General features: G+C 41.9%; 1 protein-coding gene across 1 annotated transcript in view; it reads left to right on the top strand.

Annotated features, from left to right (window-relative positions):
• The window catches only part of LOC126260696 (uncharacterized), a 90,026-nt gene that overhangs the window by 32,057 nt on the left and 37,754 nt on the right, over positions 1–20,215 (top strand). Inside the window, exon 3 of the mRNA XM_049958031.1 lies at positions 362–592. Coding sequence (XP_049813988.1) covers positions 362–592 — 231 coding nt within the window. The remainder of the gene's footprint in view (positions 1–361; positions 593–20,215) is intronic.

The following is a 20,215-nucleotide window of genomic DNA, read 5'->3' as shown; positions in this document are numbered from 1 at the left end:
GTCAATAATTCCGCTACCCAAACATTACCAACTACATCCATCCTCATTTTACAATGCATGTCCTACCAACACTGAGTCTCCACTAAGACATCATGTCCAAACCCTTCCCTGTCTGGACGCTAACTGCTAGTCCGTCCAACCACGGAATCTCTTTCCGAGGGCGCAGAGCGCTGTCGGCGATATTAATACAGTCTACAGTACTGCCAACATACAAATAGGCTACTTGCAGTACCTGGGATCCTGCCTATCAGAATCATGTAGAATAGGTGTCAGAGTGCGGCTGTGGAACTTTCTGCACGTGCTTGTGTGTGTGTGAGTGTGTGTGTGTGTGTGTGTGAAGACCAACAGGTGTGTGGTGTAGTGGCGCCAGAGACACCAAGGAGCCCGACTACCAGTACTATGTTTCACAGGTGGCGGAGCCCGGCTGCGAAACCTGCTGCACGTGCACGCCTGCGTGGCAGACCTGCTGGTGTGTGGGGTGGCGGCGCCGCTTGCAGCCTGGGAGTCCCGGTGGTGGCTGCATGATCCTTCAGCCGCCGCAGCTGCTGACCTACCTCCACCACTGGTGCGGCGAGCCGTTGCCTTTGCTCAGGTACCGGGACTAACTGACAAACTTGTTTGTTTTATCCCGCTCAATATCTGCATCCACGTCACACCCCGCATATGGTACTTCTGGTACCACTAATTAATTACCTCTTACCTCTTCCAGTTAATCATAGCTAACACTTGTTTTAAGAATCACGAAGGTAGTTGTATGCGTGAAAGAGACATGTACACACCAGAAGGTTTCAGATTGATTATGTAATGGCTACAGAAATCTAGGTACTAAGACGCGTCCAGGGACAGATGTGGACTCTGATCACAATTTATCGGTTACGAGCTGTAGATTAAAACCGAAGAAATAGCAAAAAGGAAGGAATTTAGTGAGATGGGACCTGCATAAACTGAAAGATTCACTGGTTGTAGAGAGTTTCAGAGGGAGCATTATGGAACGGGGGAAAGAAAACAGTAGAAGAAGAACGCATAGCTTTGAGAGATGAAATACTGAAGGCAGCAGAGGATGAAGTAGGTAAAAAGACGAGGGCTACTAGAGATCCTTAGGTAACACAAGATATAATGAATTTAACTGATGAAAGGAGGAAACTTAAACATTCAGTAAGTGAAGTAAGCGGCAGGTAATACGAACGTCTCAAAAATGAGATCGACAGAAAGTACAAAATGACTAAGCAGGAATGGCTGGAGGACAAATGTAAGGATGTAGCAGCATATATCACTAGGAGTGAGACAGATGTCACCTACAGGAAAACTGAACAGACCCTCCGAGAAAAGAGAACCACCTATGTGAGTATCAAGAGCTCAGATGGAAAACCAGTTCTAAGCAAAGAAGGGAAAACAGAAAGGTGGAAGGAGTATATAGAGGGACTATAGAAGAGAAAGATACTTGAGGGCAGTACTACGGAAATGGATGAGGATGTAGACGAAGATGAAATGGGAGATATGTTACTGTGTGAAGAGTTTGACAGAGCACTGAAAGACCTAAGTGGAAACAAGGCCCCGGGAGTAGACAACATCCCATTAGAACTAATGACAGCCTTGGGAGAGCGAGGCCTAACAAAACTCTACCATCTGGTGAGCAAGATGTATGAGACAGGCAAAATGCTCTCAGACTTCAAGAAGAATATAATCAATCCCAAGCAAAGTGGGCGTTGACAGGTGTGAAAATTACCGAATTATCAGTTTAACAAGCCACGGTTGCAAAATAGTACCACAAATTCTTTACAGATGATCGGAAAAACCTGTAGAAGCCGACTTCCGGAAACACCAGTTTCGCTTCCAGAGAAATGTAGGAACATGCAAGGCAGTACTAACCTCTTCTCATAGAAGATAGGTTAATGAAATGCCAACTAATGGTTATAGCGTTTGTAGACTCAGAGAAAGCTTTTGACAATGTTGACTGGAATACTGTCTTTCAAATTCTAAAGGTGGCAGCGAAAGGCTACTTACAACTTGTACAGACACCAGGTGGCATTTATAAAAGTCGAGGGGCAGGAAAGGAAAGCATTGGTTGAGAAGTGAGTGAAATAGGGCTGTAGCCTATCCCAAATGTCATTGAATCTGTGTACTACACAAGCATTAAAAGAAAGAAAAGAAAAGAAGAATTTGGAGTTGGAATTAAAATCCATGGAGAAGAAATAAGTACTTTGAGGTTTGCCGATGACATTGTAATTATGTCAGAGACATAAAAGTACCTGGAAGGACAGTCTAACGAAATGGACAGTGTCTTGAATGGAGGATATAAGATGAACATCAACAAAATCAAAACGAGGCTAATGGAGGGCAGTCGAATTAAAGCAGATGATGCTGAGGGAATAAGATTAGAAAATGAGTCACTTAAAGTAGTAGATGTGTTTTACTGTTTGGGCAGTGAAATAACTGATGCTGAACTAGAGAGGTTATAAAATGTAGATTGGCGATGGCAAGAAAAGCATTTCTGAATAACTGTTATGTCAGAACAAGAATAACATCCAAAATACATAACTGCTTTATTCACAACGATACGGGTTCACAATAGCACTTCACAATCCATAGCAATTACACAATCCAGGGCAGTCCAGTTCACATTCGAAATAGTTCATACAGTATCCTAAGTTCCACAAGGTTCCTAGTACTTGTGGTCACTAGCCAACAAGTACGAGCGAAGGCAGGTGTAGAACTGGCTGTACGATGCTGTTTCAGTGTCCAATATACCGTCCTAGTAGTACGGGAATACGGAGTGTGGTGGCGCCACGGGCCGATAGGAGACTCGCTTCCATCTCGTGACACCGGGCCTCAAGTGGTCATCTCGAAATGGACTACGCGGCCCGTCGGCGAATCTACTGTATATGCCGGTCCGCGTGTGTTATCTTTGCAGCTGCGCGGCTGGCCAAACTTTACGCGTGTTGACGTCCGCCGCTGTTGGCCGGTGGCTGAGTGATGGTAGATACCACAACAACAAAAATTTGATAACATCGAGTATATATTTTAGTATTTGTACGGAGTGTAGCCATGTATGGAAGTGAAACATGGACGAGAAACAGTTTTAGTCAAGAAGAAAATAGAAGCTTTCGAAACATGGTGCTACAGAAGAATGTTGAAGATTAGATGGGTAGATCACATAACTAATGAGTAGGTACTGAATAGAATTAGGGAGCAGAGGAATTTGTGGCACAACTTGACTAGAAGAAGGTATCGGTTGGTAGGACAAGTTCTGATGCAAGACACCACGATCATATAGCTAATATAAATTCAGGCTGATAATTAAAGACTTATATTTATATTTAGTCATTGTAATGGCATGGACTCGCATGAGATAAACAATATATTATAACCTCACCGTAACTGTATAAAGCACAGGAAGCTTCCATATGTATGAAATGCTGCTCATAACTATTACTACATTCTCAAAACATAATCTCAAAACACATTGCATTCTCTTGTAGGACTCACACACTGCTAAGTAGCTAACATAACATTTGATCCAGCTGCCTGGAACCCATTCCATCAGTAGAGGGCATGAACATAGTATAGAAACATAAGAAACAAAATAGAACCTACATAATGTGCAATAACAGGCGCTAGAAGGCCCCACAGTCAAGTTTCAACGAAACTAGTCTCTAGTTGAAGTATAAACACAAACCAAACACTGGTATACGAACCAAAACAGTGGTATACATTGTTTAGAGCATTAAAATTAGATAGCAAAGCATAATCGATACGGTATAATAACAAAGAAACGAAGATTTCTTTCAATACAGCATTATAATAACCAAAATATTGCTGTACACACGTTATAAATTGCTGATCCCATACTTACCACTAAGATTTCGTTTGTTACAGTCTTTCAAACAGACAATTAGAAAAACAAATTAAAATCCTGTTTACTAGACACAATAACTATGTATTGCGTCAAAGCACTATATACCACAATCATAAAGGGCCGGATGTGTGCTGTATTTGAAGGGGGGAACACATGTAGATGGGGATGAGAATGGGGAAAGAATGTAAGGGAGAGGGGTGGCAAGTAATCTATTGTTATGGCATGGAAAGGGAAGCGGGGGGTTTTCTCAGTTGTACGAAACACGTGATGGGAGAAGAGTTACAGAAATCTGTATTTTTTATATTAGTGTATATCCATCAAAAATTAATATCAAGAATCTTAAAGATTATACCACTTTACATGTAATCGTACACAAACAATACAATTGTGCAATAGCTTTTTTATGAGCCACAAATGCATGAGAGCGCAGTAACAGTGGACAACAGCAACATTATAGTTACAGCAAAATTGAAACAACATTCTGGGTACTACATTCCAGGTTTTTATTATTGATTGGTTGTATAACTATGTTTATAGTTGGCTTAGGAGCTAATTCTGAGTTTGATTTAAAAAAGATTATTGCTCTTTCTACTTTAAGACAACTTGGTTTAAGTAATGATAAAAATACCATATGATAACAGGTACAGAGTGTGCACAAGATAGTAACTAACAACAGATAAATATAAAAGTCATTTTTTACATTATTATTTATATGTAGCTGCTAGTCACAGCCTCTAACATGGTAGGCTACATAACCTGCAAGATCCTTTGCCTTATGTAGTTGGATAAGCACCACGTAATGCAAAAGTATTGAAAGCAACTCAAAGTCCATGCTGTTATAGAATTGCAAAGTACGTTTAGTGTCTAACTGTGCCATAGTGACACCAAAACAACCTGATCCTAAATACACAATGTAACCAACCTAAATATTCTTTTGTATTAGCCTAGTAAAAAGGTACACGTACACTGACACACAACTATATAATGTTAAGGATATACAAAGTGGTAAACCAACCACTGTTTAATTCAGACTATTTACCCTCTTTAAGTTACCAAAAATGAAGGACATTTCATTAAACATTTCCTAAGTTATATCAGATTAGTGGTTAGTAAATATTGCTGTATAACTTCATCAAAAAAGGTAAAATAATTGTTATACTTGAAACCAACCTGTTCATTTAAAATTTTATCAGGCTCTTTTCTGTGGAAACGATGTATATTAATATTCTCTAGTAAGTCTAGTCTACATCCCTTTTTTCCCTATGTAATGTACCCATATTTTGTGTGATGTCACCCATCTTGTGTTTAGTACTTTTTAAATGCAACCCAAAGACAGTACTGTTTTGCCCATACATATGCTCTTTTGTGGTGTTTATCTCATTACATAAGATAAAGTATCTTGCTGATTATATAGCCTGTTGTGTTAGATGCTCTGATTGGCTACTACATATACATAGCAAAGTGATAAGTTACTTTTATATGTACCTGTTTTGTTCGTGAATATCTTGTACACACTTTGTATCTATATCAGAGATTGTTTTTATCTTTACTTTAGGTTGCTGGAATGTGGTGTCTAGAATGTAGTTTCAGTTTTGCTGTAACTATGATGTTGTTGTTGTCCTCTGTTACTGCCCACTCATGCATTGGTGGCTCATAAAAAAAGTTACTGTACAATTCTATTGTATGGGTATGATTACATATATAGTAGTATAATCTTTCAGTTCCTTAATATTAATTTTTATGGATATATATAAATATAAAAAGTACTTATTTCTGTAACTCTTCTCCCATCATGTTTTTCATACAACTGAGAAAAAACCCTCTTCCCTTTCCATACAATAACATTAGATTACCCACCACCCCTTTCCCTTGCATTCTTCCCCCATTCTCACCTCCCCAACATCTCTCCCCCCCCTTCAAATACACAACCCACCTGGCCCTTTATGTTTCTGATATATATTTTTTTGATCCAATACATAATTATTATACCTAGTACATAGGATTTTAATTTGTTTTTGTAATTATCCGTTTGAAAGACTGTAACAAACTAAATCTTAATGGTAAGCATGGGATCAGCAAATTCTAACGTGTGTATAACAATATTTTAGCTGTTATAATGCTGTATTGAGAGGAAACTTCGTTTCTTTGTTATTATACCTCAACGACTATGCTTTGCTATCTAATTTTAAAGCTCTAAACAATGTATATCAGTGTTTTGGTTTGTATACCAGTGTTTGGTTTGAGTTTATATTTCAACTAGAAACTAGTTCTTTAAAACTTGACAGTGACGCCTTCTAGCGCCTGTTATTGTACATTATGTAGGCCCTGTTTTGTTTCTTGTATTTGCATACTAGGTTCATACCTGCTAGGGACAGAATGAGATATCAGTCAATTGGAGCAATGCTATGTCAGCAAGTTAGTAGTGTGTGACTCCTACATGAGAATACAGGGTGTCCTTAGATTCCATTTTGGGAACATAGTAACAATTATGTGCTGTATTCCATGTGAAAGCTTGCTCTGCTATACACTCACGGTGTTGTTGTTTATCTGATATGAGTTTCAACCTGATAATGGTTAAATATACGTATATGTCTTTAATTTTCAGATGTCTGAATTTACGAGTATATCAGCTGTACGATCTTTTTGTCACAGCAGGACACACTGGAAAAATCCTTGGCAATTAGTACCCTGTTGTACCTTGTAAATTAGTACCCTGTTGTAGTTTACATCTATTCTACGTTAGGACATGGAATGAAAGGTTGGACAAGCAGGGGCATAGCTTGTAATGACTCGGTTGTGGCACCATTGCCTCGGTTCCCTGTCTCATTATCTTTCGTAATTGTTGTCAGACGTATGGCCACAATTCCCATAATATATTCTCCAACTGATATTTGCATTTGAAAATGGCAACGTAGTGCGTTGAAGCTTTAAATCTAACGCATTTTTAAAAAAAATGGTTCAAATGGCTCTGAGCACTATGGGACTTACTTCTAAGGTCATCAGTCCCTAGAGCTTAGAACTACTTAAACCTAACTAACCTAAGGACATCACACACATCCATGCCCGAGGCAGGATTCGAACCTGCGACCGTAGAGGTCGCGCGGTTCGAGACTGTAGCGCCTAGAACCGCTCGGCCACTCTGGCCGGCCTTTTTTTTAAAGAAAAATTTTACGTTCTGTGAGTATAGCTTCACTACTGTAGTGTCAAACGAACGTTTAACTTCTATTATAGTCACACTCCTTTACAAGTTTTATGTCAGAGTGTAGAATCTATTAGACTGATTGACAAATTAATAAATTCCTTCTTCTTTGTGTTTGGCCAGTTTTTCCTTGCATCCTCTTGTTGGGTACTAGGACTGATATATTTTTGTGTGGGGTTTTCTCCTGCAACTACCTGGTTTCCTAATCCTACTTTTCCCCCATCCCAATTTTTTGCTTACATTCTGTTGGTGAGTACTGGCACAGCTATGTGGTTTGGCAGGAAATCCGTTATTCTGGAGGTAGCTGAAAATTTCAGATTTCAGCTCCATTGCATGCTGTGTCCTTCCTTAAGAGTGGAAGAATGAGAGCAAAAGGATGTACCAACTACCAACGCCAGGTCTACATGTGTGGTGAGGGGTGGCGTGGGAGGGGATGCTAGGTAGGAGGGGTGGCGGAATGTCTTGTTCTGTGTGTGTTTGCATACCATGGTTCACGCAAATATGAAGCATCCACACGAGAGACAGAGAAAGAGACAGAGAGAGAGCATATATTTCGACAAGAATTCCTCAAGTATCAATATCAAAGGGTTTCCGCCACCTGATACGTTTGTTAGAGGGGTTAGCAGACTTCTGGACTGCAGGATGCACGAGCTAACACTGTGTGCAGACCTGTCTCCTGGCCTGCAGTTGCAGGAATATGTGAAATCACTGGCGCCTGGTGGACGACAGATGATGCATGTTCACAATCGAAAGATTTTAAACCGTGTAATTCAGTGTGGTGAGTGTTCCATGACGATATTCCTTGTGTGATCAGAATAAAAAAGCTCCACAATTCTTAAACATTCCATACTGCCTTGTCACCCTTGAAATGTTTAAAGAAACAGTATCCATACACTGCAGTCAGTCTCCTGACAAATTCTTTAAATAAATAAATGAACTATTTTCCAAACATGTTCTTGTAGACCATAAAGTTTTTATTTAAACAATATTCCTTGCCTTGTCTGCCAATAATTGTTTAAACAATATTCCATTTCCTGCAATCGATTTCCTGCAAAATTCTTTTAAATAAATGAACTATGGTCCATACACCGTCTTGTATCCATAAATTGTTTAAATAAACAATACTCTACACCTTGTCTTGTTTACCAGAAATTGTTTAAACATTATTCCATACAATGCAATCGATTTCCTGCCAAATATCCAACCAATTGTGCCTTTTTCCACCAATGTCGAGGTTTGGGTGGGGGGGGGCTAATGGGAGTGGGAGGAGTTAATTAATTGACCAATTAACTTAATTAGTCACCAAATTGAGTGGGACTGGGCTATTTGAATAATTCAGGCCTGAAATTTTTCTTGTATCAGCGATGGGGTGGAGAGGGGGAGGGGGGTTCTCGGAAAGACGTATTATCCCCAGGGGCTAATAAATCAACCTCCAGGGAGTCATAAATCAATTAACAGAACAGTAGGTTAAGGGGAGGAGAACGAGGCGGTCATAAATGAATCAAGTTTGCCCCTGAATGTATGTAGCCTGCACTAACGAAGGGGATGAGAAACTGCCTTGCCCCCTAAGCTAGTTCTGGAACCAGAAAGTAACATAATTCTTTTCGAAGAAAAAATCGTTGACTGTCTTATCTCATGGATTACAGAAAGACACTCGTCGCTTTTTTAGGGACCAATTGTGATCATTATCTAGATAAAATGTATTTTGGCTGAAAACGTTAATTGTGGTATGCTGTGTGTTGCTGTGGTGGATGTAGGGAAAGAGGAGGAACTGTGGATGGGTTGGTATGTTAGTATTGTGTCAATCTACATGACGTGACTAACAAATATTTGCTGAGAAACACGTAGTGAGAGAAATTGGAAGGAACTCAAAGCGTGAGAAGGAACAAAAGGAGGTGTCGGAGGGAGTATGATACAAAAATCTGTGAGTGATCATCTAGAACTTGTACGAAAACAGGTCCAGTGTCAATGCGCTTCGCTGAACCTGTTGTTAGCACCAACGAATAGCTGTCAGCAGACCGCTTTTACCTGTTGCTCCGCAGTGAATCTGGTTGGCCCGGAATGTTCGCTCCATTGTTCTGCCAGTGTGCGACGTCTGCTAATTAATAACGCAGCGAGACGCCGCTCCGCAGATCTGAATTATGCGAATGCGGGGACAATGCCAGGGCCCGCAGCTCCGCCGGTTGGGCGCAATAACACAGCCACACAGATAACGCCCGACGGCTCTCTCAGACCCCTAGTTTGGCGAGTGAACAAAGCTGTAGCACATGGGGAACATCTAGAGGCTGCGGACCGACTGCTAGTGTGTTCATAGGGGCAACAGCTAAACAAAGCAAGTCACATGAAAGGAAACTCGTTTAATAGCATATTGATACTTTATTTAATATTTTGGAAACATCATTACACTACCTAAGCAAGTCGTAAACTACCACCTAAAAAAATATTAGCTGCAGCCATGGAACTTACTTCTCAGGTCAAAAAAGAACGTGAGAAAATCGACAGGAAAAAGTTAAGAGAAATATGTTGCATCTACAAAAACATAGACGCGAGAAGCACTCAATAGCTTCCACCGACATAAAACTAAACTAAACATAACTTCGTCCGAACAGGCCTTGGAAGGGCCAACGGTACCGACCGGCCGCCGTGTCATCCTCAGTCCACAGGCGTCACTGGACGCGGATATGGAGGGGCATGTGGTCTGCACACAGCTCTACCAGCTGTATGTCAGCGTACGAGACCGGAGCCGCTACTTCTCAATCAAGTAGCTCCTCAGTTTGCCTCACAAGGGCTGAGTGCACCCCGCTCGCCAACGGCGCACGGCAGACCGGATTGTCACCCGTCAAAGTGATAGCCCAGCCCGACAGCGCTTACCTTCGGTGATCTGACGGGAACCGGTGTTACCACTGCGGTAAGGCCGTTGGCTACCACCGTCATACCATAGCAAAAGACCCTGCCGAGAACCGGTGAAAATTTTAGCCGTACGAAAAATCACGAAGTGGGTTGAAGGCTTCTATACAGTCACTCTTCGACCAGTCTGGTGTGACAATAGGAAAAGGGAACCTGATGTTTTACATTTAACGTTTCAGAAATTATTCTCGTGATAGGATCGTGCAAAGATACCGTCGTTTGACCGTTGCACAGAGTCCCGTATGGAACACACAGTAATTGGCATTCCTGGCGTAGAGAAACAACTGAAAGAGTTCGAAAAAAAATAAGTTTCCAGGTCCGGATGTAACAGCAGTTCGGTTTTAAAAAGCACACTCTGCAACATTGGGCGCTACAGTCTGGAACCGAGCGACCGCTACGGTCGCAGGTTCGAATCCTGCCTCGGGCATGGATGTGTGTGATGTCTTTAGGTTAATTAGGTTTAATTAGTTCTAAGTTCTAGGCGATTTATGACCTCATAAGTTAAGTCGCATAGTGCTCAGAGCCATTTTCTTTCTGCAACATTGACCCTTACATAGTTTACATTCACAGCGAATCTCTCGCCCAGCGCAAAGTCCCAAGAGATTGGAAAAAAGTACAGGTGACTATTGTATATAGAAAGGATAAAGAAACTGGCCCGAAAAAGTACAGACCAACACAATTACTGAACATATTCTAAGATCGATTATCATAAATTTCCTGAGAAAGTAAAGCTTCTGTCGACAAATCAGCATGAATTTAGAAAGCACTGCTCGTCAGAAAAGGACCTTGCCCATTTCTCACCCGATATTCTGCGTACTATGGATGAAAAGCAATAGACAGTTTCCATAGTCCTAGATTTCCGGAAAGCGTTTGACACAGTTCCCCACTGCAGACTCTTAACGAAGGTCCGAAAGTACGGAACAGTTCCGCAGATGCGTGAGTGCCTCGAAGATTTCTTAAGTACGTTGCTCTCTACGGCGAGTGTTCATCACAGACAACGGTTCGTCAGGGGTAACTGTAGAAGGATACAGAATGACTTAGAAATTCTATTTGGTGTGATGAACGGCAGCTTACTCTGAGTATGGAAAATGTCGGTGTCGTCAAATGTGTTCTTCGGTTAGTATCCTAAAACCGTACAAGAAATCGATTCAAAAATTTGGACATGGGTCGGCAGTAAGAATTTAATCCGAGCAAGAGACTGAGCAGTCTCGTAGGCTAACGTCTACGCTATGAGAGCAGCTGAAACTAATTGTATCTGGTCGGAAGCTTGAATTTGGATAAAATCAATGGTAATTAACTCGGAAACGGCACGACGTGTCTAATCTTTTCTGAAGACGTTGAAAAATCAGCCTAGATTTCGAATTTTTTCCTTAACAATTATTGCTCAGCACCACCTAGAAGATTTCAGATAGTTTCTGACCACCCTGTACATCTTGGAGTAAGCGATAAGAGATGGGAATAACATGTAAGGACGGTAGTAGGATAGCCGAATGACCGACTTCGGTTCATTGCCACAATTTTAGGAAAATGTACCTCACCTAAGAAGGAGACCACGCACAGAACACCAGTAAGAGCCATTCTTCAGTACTGGTCCAGTGATTAGGGTCCCCACCCGGTCGAATTAAAGGAAGACTTCAAAGGAACTCCAAAGGGGGCTGCTATATTTGTTACGAACAACACATGAGTATTACGTTGATGGTTCATGAACTCAAATGGGAATCCATGGACAAGAGACGACGTTCCGAACAGTGACGAGAAATTTAGAGAACAGTTATTTGCAGCCGGCCAGTGTGGCCGTGCGGTTCTAGGCGCTTCAGTCTGGTACCGCGTGACCGCTACGGGCGCAGGTTCGAATCCTGCCTCGGGCATGGATGGGTGTGATGTCCTTAGGATAGTTAGGTTTAACCCTTTGTTGCCTGACGGTACTTAAAAGTACCAGTAAGTTTTGACTCTCATTATTTTCTCATGGTGCAGTTTCGTGATCTGAGAGCCTGTCGGTACGTAACAGTAACTCTGCTCTACTGTTTCATAGATGTTATTGTGCAATACATAGACCTCTCTGGCGGTCAGAGCTTGAAATTGTTTTTCGCGCGCTGCTGTGAAAACAGAAGATTGCATGTGCTTGTTTCCATGGTGTTGCCTGAATTTGTGCGCAATTTATTGAAACTTCCGTTGAGTTTTCCATTGTACGTACTTATCTTCTTTGTTTTTTTTATAATAGTTTGAAGCATTACGTTGCATGTGAATGAGATAAAGTGGAAAATATAAGGCGGACTTATTAGTACCGTCAGGTTGTGTGAACACTTTATTGTAGCAACAATGCGTTACCTCTCACTAGTTGTTCTGTCCACTTTTTCTCACATAGAAATCGGCAAATACATTTGCCTGTGGAACAATTAGAACACACAGGAAAGGTTTGCCAGGCAATTTACCTAAAGAAAATTGTCTAAATCAAATCACGGAGAGTCATCTTTAGACCTAACAGTATTTCAATGGAAGGAAAATAAAGTAGTGTATTTTGCGTCAAACATCCATGACACTGAACAGAGCGTAGTGACAAGAAAACAGAAAGATGGAACTAGTATGACTATACCATGTCCAGTTATTGTAAGTGATTACAATAAAACATGGGTGGTGTGGATCATGCAGACAGATTACGTTCAACTTACGGTCTTGACAAGCGATCAAAGAAATGGTGGCACCGTGTCTTCTGGGGAGCAATAGAAATTGCTTTTGTCAATTCTTACGTCATTTTCAGTTATCTACATGGGGCACTGCCACTGCTGGAATTCAGGCGTGCTGTGGCACTAGGGCTAATGAATGAACAGCAAGTGACAAATCTCAAAAAGAGAAACTCTGGTAAAGATGAAACAACTCTCCCAAAGAGAAGGAAGGATAACTTTTCTGTTCCGAAGGATGTACGTCTTGGCAATAGAGGAAACCATTTTGTAGTGTTCATTTGTAAAAGAGGACGATGCGAAATGTGTGCGAAACATAAAATTCAGTCGAGACGACATTCACAATGTAGTACATGTAAAGTGTATTTGTGCTGCAATGAGAAAAAGAACTGTTTCCTACAATTTCATGAGGTATCACTAAATATGTGATATGTATATACTGTCAAAAATGTATAGCTAAGTTACTATGTATTTTGAAGTTGCTCTAGAATAAATTTATGTGAAATTAAAAAAAAAATCAGAAATATCATATTTCTGTTAATTAATTTTCTAATGTAAAAATATTTAATATTTATGTGGAATAAAGTACAACTTATAAAAATTGGAGCATTTTTCTGCGCATGTTGTGATTCTGTCCATGGAGTCTGACGGTACTTCTGAGTACCAGGAGAGAAAAAAGTTGTGAAAAATAAAATAAAATTTTACAAAAAATCCTACCGTCATTTGAGGCCACAATAGCATAAATTCTGCAAAGAAAATGTTAAAAAGTAAATTTTTTCTTATGTCAGGAAACAAAGGGTTAAGTAGTTCGAAGTTCTAGGGGACTGATGACCACAGATGTTAAGTCCCATAGTGCTCAGAGCCATTTGAACCATTTGAACAGTTATTTGCAGCTAACTGCAGCACGATTTTGATATCGCCGACGTACATTTCGCGTGAGGACCCCGAAGACTAGAGAAATTAGGGCTCTTGCGAAGTCATATAGGCAGTCGCTTCCCCATTGCCCCATTTCCGAGTGCAACAGTAAAGGAAATGACTCGTTGCGGTACAAGATAACCTACGCCATACACCATACCGTCGCTTGTAGATACACCTATGCACCCTTCACTGCGACATATTTTTCTCAGCTGCAGACGACATGGCGGAAACATGGGCTTTTGAAGTCTGGACTTTGCTGGTAAAAGTTCCACCTCCAAAATCATTTCTAAGTTGTATAAGTAGTATAGACAAAGATGCGTTGGTAGAGAATGCGGGGGATAGCATCTGATAGCTCAAAGAAGTAGTAAGAGGGGCTGCCCCTTGGAGCAAAGCCTACCCCGACGCTTCGTCTTGACAACCTCTTATAAATTCGTCAGGAGATTTCGGAAAGTCTGCTCTTGCGACGCTTGCGAGTATACTCTCTTACACGGCCCACTCACATTAATGTGGTCTCCGCCTATGTTCGACGTCAACACGCAATTACCACTCACAGATACCAGGTGGCAGCACAAACAGTGGAGGGTATATAAAGGGAATCCGAGGGACACGGAAGACAGTGTAGTTGTGATGTCGAAACGGAGCGATTTATCTGAAGTCCAAATGATCGTGATCCATGATAACTGACTTTCGGGCCAAGGCTGGAAGCATTTTTTAAACAGCTAAAGTAGTAAAATGTTTGCGTGAAGCCGTGGTTAATGTATACCTTGCATGGCTATATGGGGCTATCCAAAACCGGCTCCGAAGCAACTGTGGTGCACCATGGACCATAGACGACTAAGGTGTTGTGGTGATGTGTTCGGGCGACTAGGCTGTTGAGCAGCTGACGACCCAGATGAACCAAGAGACTGCCAACAGTGTCTCCTCAACGACCGTTTAGCGAACTTTGTTGCGGACAGGCATCTGCAGAAGGCGCTTGGTTCATTACCCCATGATGGATACTGGCTGCTATTCATCGGCGACGAAGGCTGGAATTTGGAGGTCAGTAAAGCAGCGGACAGCTGGTTTTTGCACATGAATCACGTTTTGTGCTCCAACGGCGTGAAACGTTTGAAAGCAAACACCGTGAAACAATCGTCAGGAGCGTCTAGGCTGGAGGAGGGAGCGGTCTGAGGAATGTTTTCGTGGCATTCCCTGGGTGATCTCGTCATTATGCAAGGCGCAGTAGATCAACACAAGCATGTCTCTATCACTGTGGACCGAATCCACGCCTATATGCAGTATATTTTTCCTCAGCACGCTAACATCTACCAGGAGATCAACGCGACGTATCACGTAGTTCGCAGCGTACACAAGTGCTTAGAAGGACACTCGAACGAGATCAGCGTACTTCTCTGGAGACCAAACTCTTTTTATTTGACCCCAATCGAGAATCTGAAGGGACAGCCTCCAACTGGCTGTTGGGTCTGTGGATCCTCATCCGCGAAACATAGCACAGCTGTTCGCGATACTGGAGTCGGCAGGGCCCCACTTCGCTGTCGCTATCTTCCAGAACATCACTAACATCCCTACTGCATTTTACGCGGTGGGTCGCTGCAGATGTGGTTATTCAGTCTTTTGAAAGATGCTCACATCAACGTAAGTGGGCAGTGTAATACCTTTGTAGTTCCACTACACGTTCAGCATCTCTTTGCCCACATTGTATGATGATGCGCTGTTGGCGAACATTTCCATCAGTTGCCCATGGATTCTTGCAGCGTTGTGTAGGAAACGAGTTATACACTCAAGCGTCGAGGAAACTGGTGGAGGCATACGCATTCAAATAGAGATATGAGTAAACAGGCAGAATACGGAAGAGCGCATGGCAACTCCTATATAAGACAACAAGTGTCTGGCGCAGTATTATATCGTTTACTGCTGCTACAGTGACAGGTTATCAAGATTTAAGGGAGTTTGTATGTGGTGTTATAATAGGCGCACGAGCGATGGGACACATCTCCGAGGTAGCGATGAAAAGTGGATTTTCCCGAAGGACCCTGCAAGAACGGAACCAAGGACGACTGAAGAGAATCGTTCAACGTGACAGAAGTGCAACCCTTCCCCAGATTGCTGCAGAGCTCAGTACTGGGCCATTAACAAGTGTTAGCTTACAAGCAATTCAACGAACCATCACGGATATGTACTTTCGGAGCCGAAGGCCCACTCGTGTACCCTTGATGACTACACGACACAGAGCTTTACGCCTCGCCTGGCCCCGCCAACAACAGCGACATTTGGCTGATGATGACTGCAAATATGTTTCCTTGTCGGACGAGTTTCGTTTCAAATTACATCGAGCGGATGGACGTGTTTGGGAATGGAGACAACCTCATGAATCCATGGACCTTGCATGTCAGCAGGAGACTGTTCAAGCTGATGAAGGCTCTGTAATGGTGAGGGGCATGTGCAGTTGAGTGATGTGGGACCTCTGATACGTTTATATAAGACTCTAACAGGTGACACGTACAGCATCCTGTCTGATCACCTGCACACATTCATGTGCGTTGCGTATTCTGACGGACGTGAGCAGCTTCAGCAGCACAAGGCGACACCCCACCCGTCGAGAATTGCTACGGTGTGGCTACAGGAACACTCTTCTGAGTTTAAGCACTTCCGCTGACCACCAAACTCAATAGACGTGAACATTATTGAGCACATCTGGGATGCCTTGCAGAGTGCTGTTGAAAAGAGATCTCCGCCCTCTCGTACTATTACGGATTTATGGACAGCCCTGCAGGAGTCACGATGTCAATTCACTGCAGACATTAGTCGAGTCCATGCCACGTCGTGTTGTGGCACTTCTGCGTAGTGGCGGGGATCCTAGACGATATTAGGCAGATGTACCTGTTTCCTTGGCTCTTCAGAGTAGTACAAGTACTTCATCAATGGGCACGGCTAGCTTGTTATTGCGTCTTACCAGCGTGCCAAAATTGCTTGCCTCGGTGATTCGGATGTGTCCTATGACTATAGGCATATACCTGCAAAGGAAAAAAAAGTTAATTACGCATATTTATTTTTTCGAAGTGATAACGGTGACCAAAGAAGCCTTGTCTAACATGAATTTTTGGAATGTAATTGGCGGTCAGATCGCGCACTACGGCTGGAGATACAAGAATGAGTTGCCCAGTATATGCACGCAACTTGTGGTGCAGTTTCGTGCACAGCTGACCTTCCAACCGGCAGTAGTTTAGGACTAATATGAAGTGCAAAATGAACTGTTACTTTAAATAATTCGCTTACGTTATTTGGCAGCTGTACTTGTCTAACGTAAGAAAGTGGAAGCTTTCCTTTACAGAGAATATAGTACTACATGGTACTAATTAACAGAAAAAACTTTTCTAGATTGGCACTTTTGAAAAAAAAATTTTTTTTCTATAAATTACAAAAAAAAAAATTCAAACAGTGACAGTAAAAGAACTGTGACAGATACGTCTAAACAGAGAACACCATTGCAAATATAAAGCAATTATCTTTGAAATAAAAAAGTAACAAAAGGTCTGGACTGTTGCAGAAATAAGCATTTTAAAATTTTTTCCAAAATTGGCATCTTCAAAATGGTGTTCGCAGTGTCATCTTTGGAGGCCAGTATCTTGGGGCAGGAATTTTTTTGGAGAACACAAAAAACCTGTTTTTTACTTACTCCTGAATTTTAGCGTATGCTAAATTCAATAACATTGAGACTATGAAGGTAACCCCCTGCCTGAAGTGATATGGATTATGCCTCCTGGTGTACACAAAAACATATAAAGAAATCCCCATAGTTATGGGTATGTCAGCAGTAGTCATAATTTGCTGTTTGTATATTTTACACAAGTAGCCTGGAATGGTTGCTTGTGATACCGTTTTACCTGTATTACATTATAGACAGTTTATGATTGCCGATGAGTGTGTCGGGTACAAGTTAAACTTCCTTTACTTCATGTCTACGAGGTGTGGCTAGAAAAAAACCGGACTAGTACTGGTGAAACAATAAAACGAAAGCAATAAGGCTGAAAGTCACGTGGCCTGTCACGTGACTCTCGCTCCGCCTACGGTAAACTTGTTCGACAAGATCGCCGTTTAACAATCAGAGCAGTGTTTGAGTTAACAGGAGTTGACAAGGAAAGTGTCGAACAAGTTTACCGATTTTTTCAATGTTTGCATCAGTTTTTGCTGACAATGGTCTGCCAGTGCGAGTGTCATCACTGGTGTCTTCGCGGCCATCTTTAAATCGTTTAAACCACTCAAACACTTGTGTTCGCGATAAACAATCATCGCCGTACACTTGTTGCAACATTACAAACGTTTCACTTGCAGATTTTCCTAGTTTGAAACAAAATTTGATGTTAACACGCTGTTCTTTCTGTACACTCAACATTTTCCGACGCACAGACAAAACGTCAACTACTTAAAACAGACGCCACGGGCAGACTGAGTGCAGGAGGCAGATGAAACTCGAGCAGTAGGCGGAGCGAGAGTTACGTGACAGGCCACGCGACTTTCAGCTTTATTGCATTCGTTTTATTGTTTCACCAGTACTAGTCCGGTTTTTTTCTAGCCACACCTCGTATGGTCACAAAGTTTTCGTGATCAGACTACCAGATTCAGTCTATAATTGCCATCTTCAGATATGTTTTATAAAAACATGTCCTAGTATACTGGAGCCATAGTAGCATCGTCAAATTCTAAACGCAAAATCAGCGTCAGCGTCGTTAACTATATGTAAATAATAGTATATACAAGAGTCATCTTGTCATCAGCACTACTGCTCAAAACAGGTAGGTGATACGCGAGAATTCGTGCCATCCACTAGATGGCTGGATTGTAGCATAACCAGCTCCTGAGACGTACTTCTGGATAGATGGGCCACACAACAGAAAAAACGTAACAGTTTCCTTGTCACTGTCGTGAATGGAGTTCAAATATAGAGAACCAGTTGTGCTTTCAGAATGAATATATCACTCTGCAGCGGAGCGTTCGCTGTTTCGAAACTTTATAGCACATTAATAATATATGCCACGGCGGTACTCAAACTTGGAACCTTTGACGGGCAAGGCTCTTAGGTACTGAGCTATTCGCGACCCGCCCTCATAGATTCAGAGTGCACCCTTATCTGTAGAGTGAGAGATTCATCCTGGAAATATTCTCTTAGCCTCTGGCCAAGCTATTTCTCTGCAGTATCTTCTCCTCCACTCCACGGTACTCCTGCAAGGGACACAGAAATTCAGTGGAAAATGGGACTGAGGTTGTGAAGCTTTAAAGGCACGTCGTGAAACATGCCTTTATAGCGTGCCTTTATAGCTAAGTCGGTAACAGCATTTCTCGTGAGAAGCCACTTCCTAGGTTCGAGTTTCGGCCCAGCACGCAGCTTTAATAACACGCGCAGTTTCCGTCTGTAGATCGCTGTTTTTTGCTGTCTCAGACTATCTTCAGATCTGTTAAATACCGTAAAAATTACTGATTAGAAAAGTGAAGCAACCGGAAACAGAGGTGTGAGATGCCGCGTGATGTTATTTCAGTGATTACAAAATCGAGTGACATTTGCAAAGTTCTGGCCATTTGAGTTCGCTTATCAGCATGGCTCGACGCACACGAGCAATTTATCATCGCGAGCTCGCAGCGCCATTTTCTCACGAGTTTCAGCAGCGCATGTGAAACAACTCGTCACGAGAAGAATGCTCGCCAGCCGCTGCTGAATCGCAGCAATCTCACCGATCGCAGCCAACCAGCAGCCGTAAGTGAATCGGGTAGCAACAGCTGCCATCAGCCAAGCATGTATGAAGCCGGACTGGATATGGAATTTTTCTTTGAAATGGTGAAAAAGAATACACGTCTTGCAGGGGGTATCGTGGTAGGCTTAAGAAGAGAGGCACATAGTTTCAAGTATGTGTTAAGTTTTGTGATGATTTTGCTGAGAAATCTAATCAGGAGAGAAATGATATAACACGTAAACACCAGTGCTAAACTGTTTTTCTTTGTGAACGAGAGTTGGTGGTTTTGCTCGAATATGGGTTTTTATAAATTCAAATAGAGGTAAGGACCAAATGCTTTCCTCCCTCTCGAGAGCTCATTCATCTCAATGAACACATCTTCCGTTAATGAATAACAGTTTAGAATACATTAAGTTCATTGTAATCAATGCGCTATTGTATTGCTGCGACAAAATATATAACTGCACACAATTCAATAACGATATAAATTATTTATTTTATTTAGCGTATGGCGCTACACACATGGTTTACACTGATTACATTATGAAATTATATGATAAAATACACTATAGAATACATAAGTGAAGGATACATATTCAGATAAAATATATTGCATAAACACAAAAAAAAGTAACATCGCAGCAGATATTTTGCGCTACACAAGTCTTCAAATTCTGACGTCGAAATTGGCGATCCATTCGAGGCAGGTCGGTGTGGCGTTGAAGAAGTCAGCCAGACTACCCCGGTAGGCTCTTAATTCACAGTTCTGGGCGATGTGCTGTATTGTTTGATTACGTGCCCCACAGTCACAGCTAGGGCTGGGAAGCTTTCCCCACTTGTGTAGATTGTGTGCACATAGTCCATGTCCTGTTCGGATTCTGTTTAGGCTTTTCCATAGCTGTCGTGGAAGTTCAAAGCCGCCGGTCGCAGG

The sequence above is a fragment of the Schistocerca nitens genome, chromosome 5 (genome assembly GCF_023898315.1).
Source record: "Schistocerca nitens isolate TAMUIC-IGC-003100 chromosome 5, iqSchNite1.1, whole genome shotgun sequence".
In the NCBI taxonomy this organism is placed as follows: domain Eukaryota; kingdom Metazoa; phylum Arthropoda; class Insecta; order Orthoptera; family Acrididae; genus Schistocerca; species Schistocerca nitens.
Note: the sequence above shows the minus strand (reverse complement) of the source record. Positions and strands in the feature narration are given on the sequence as shown.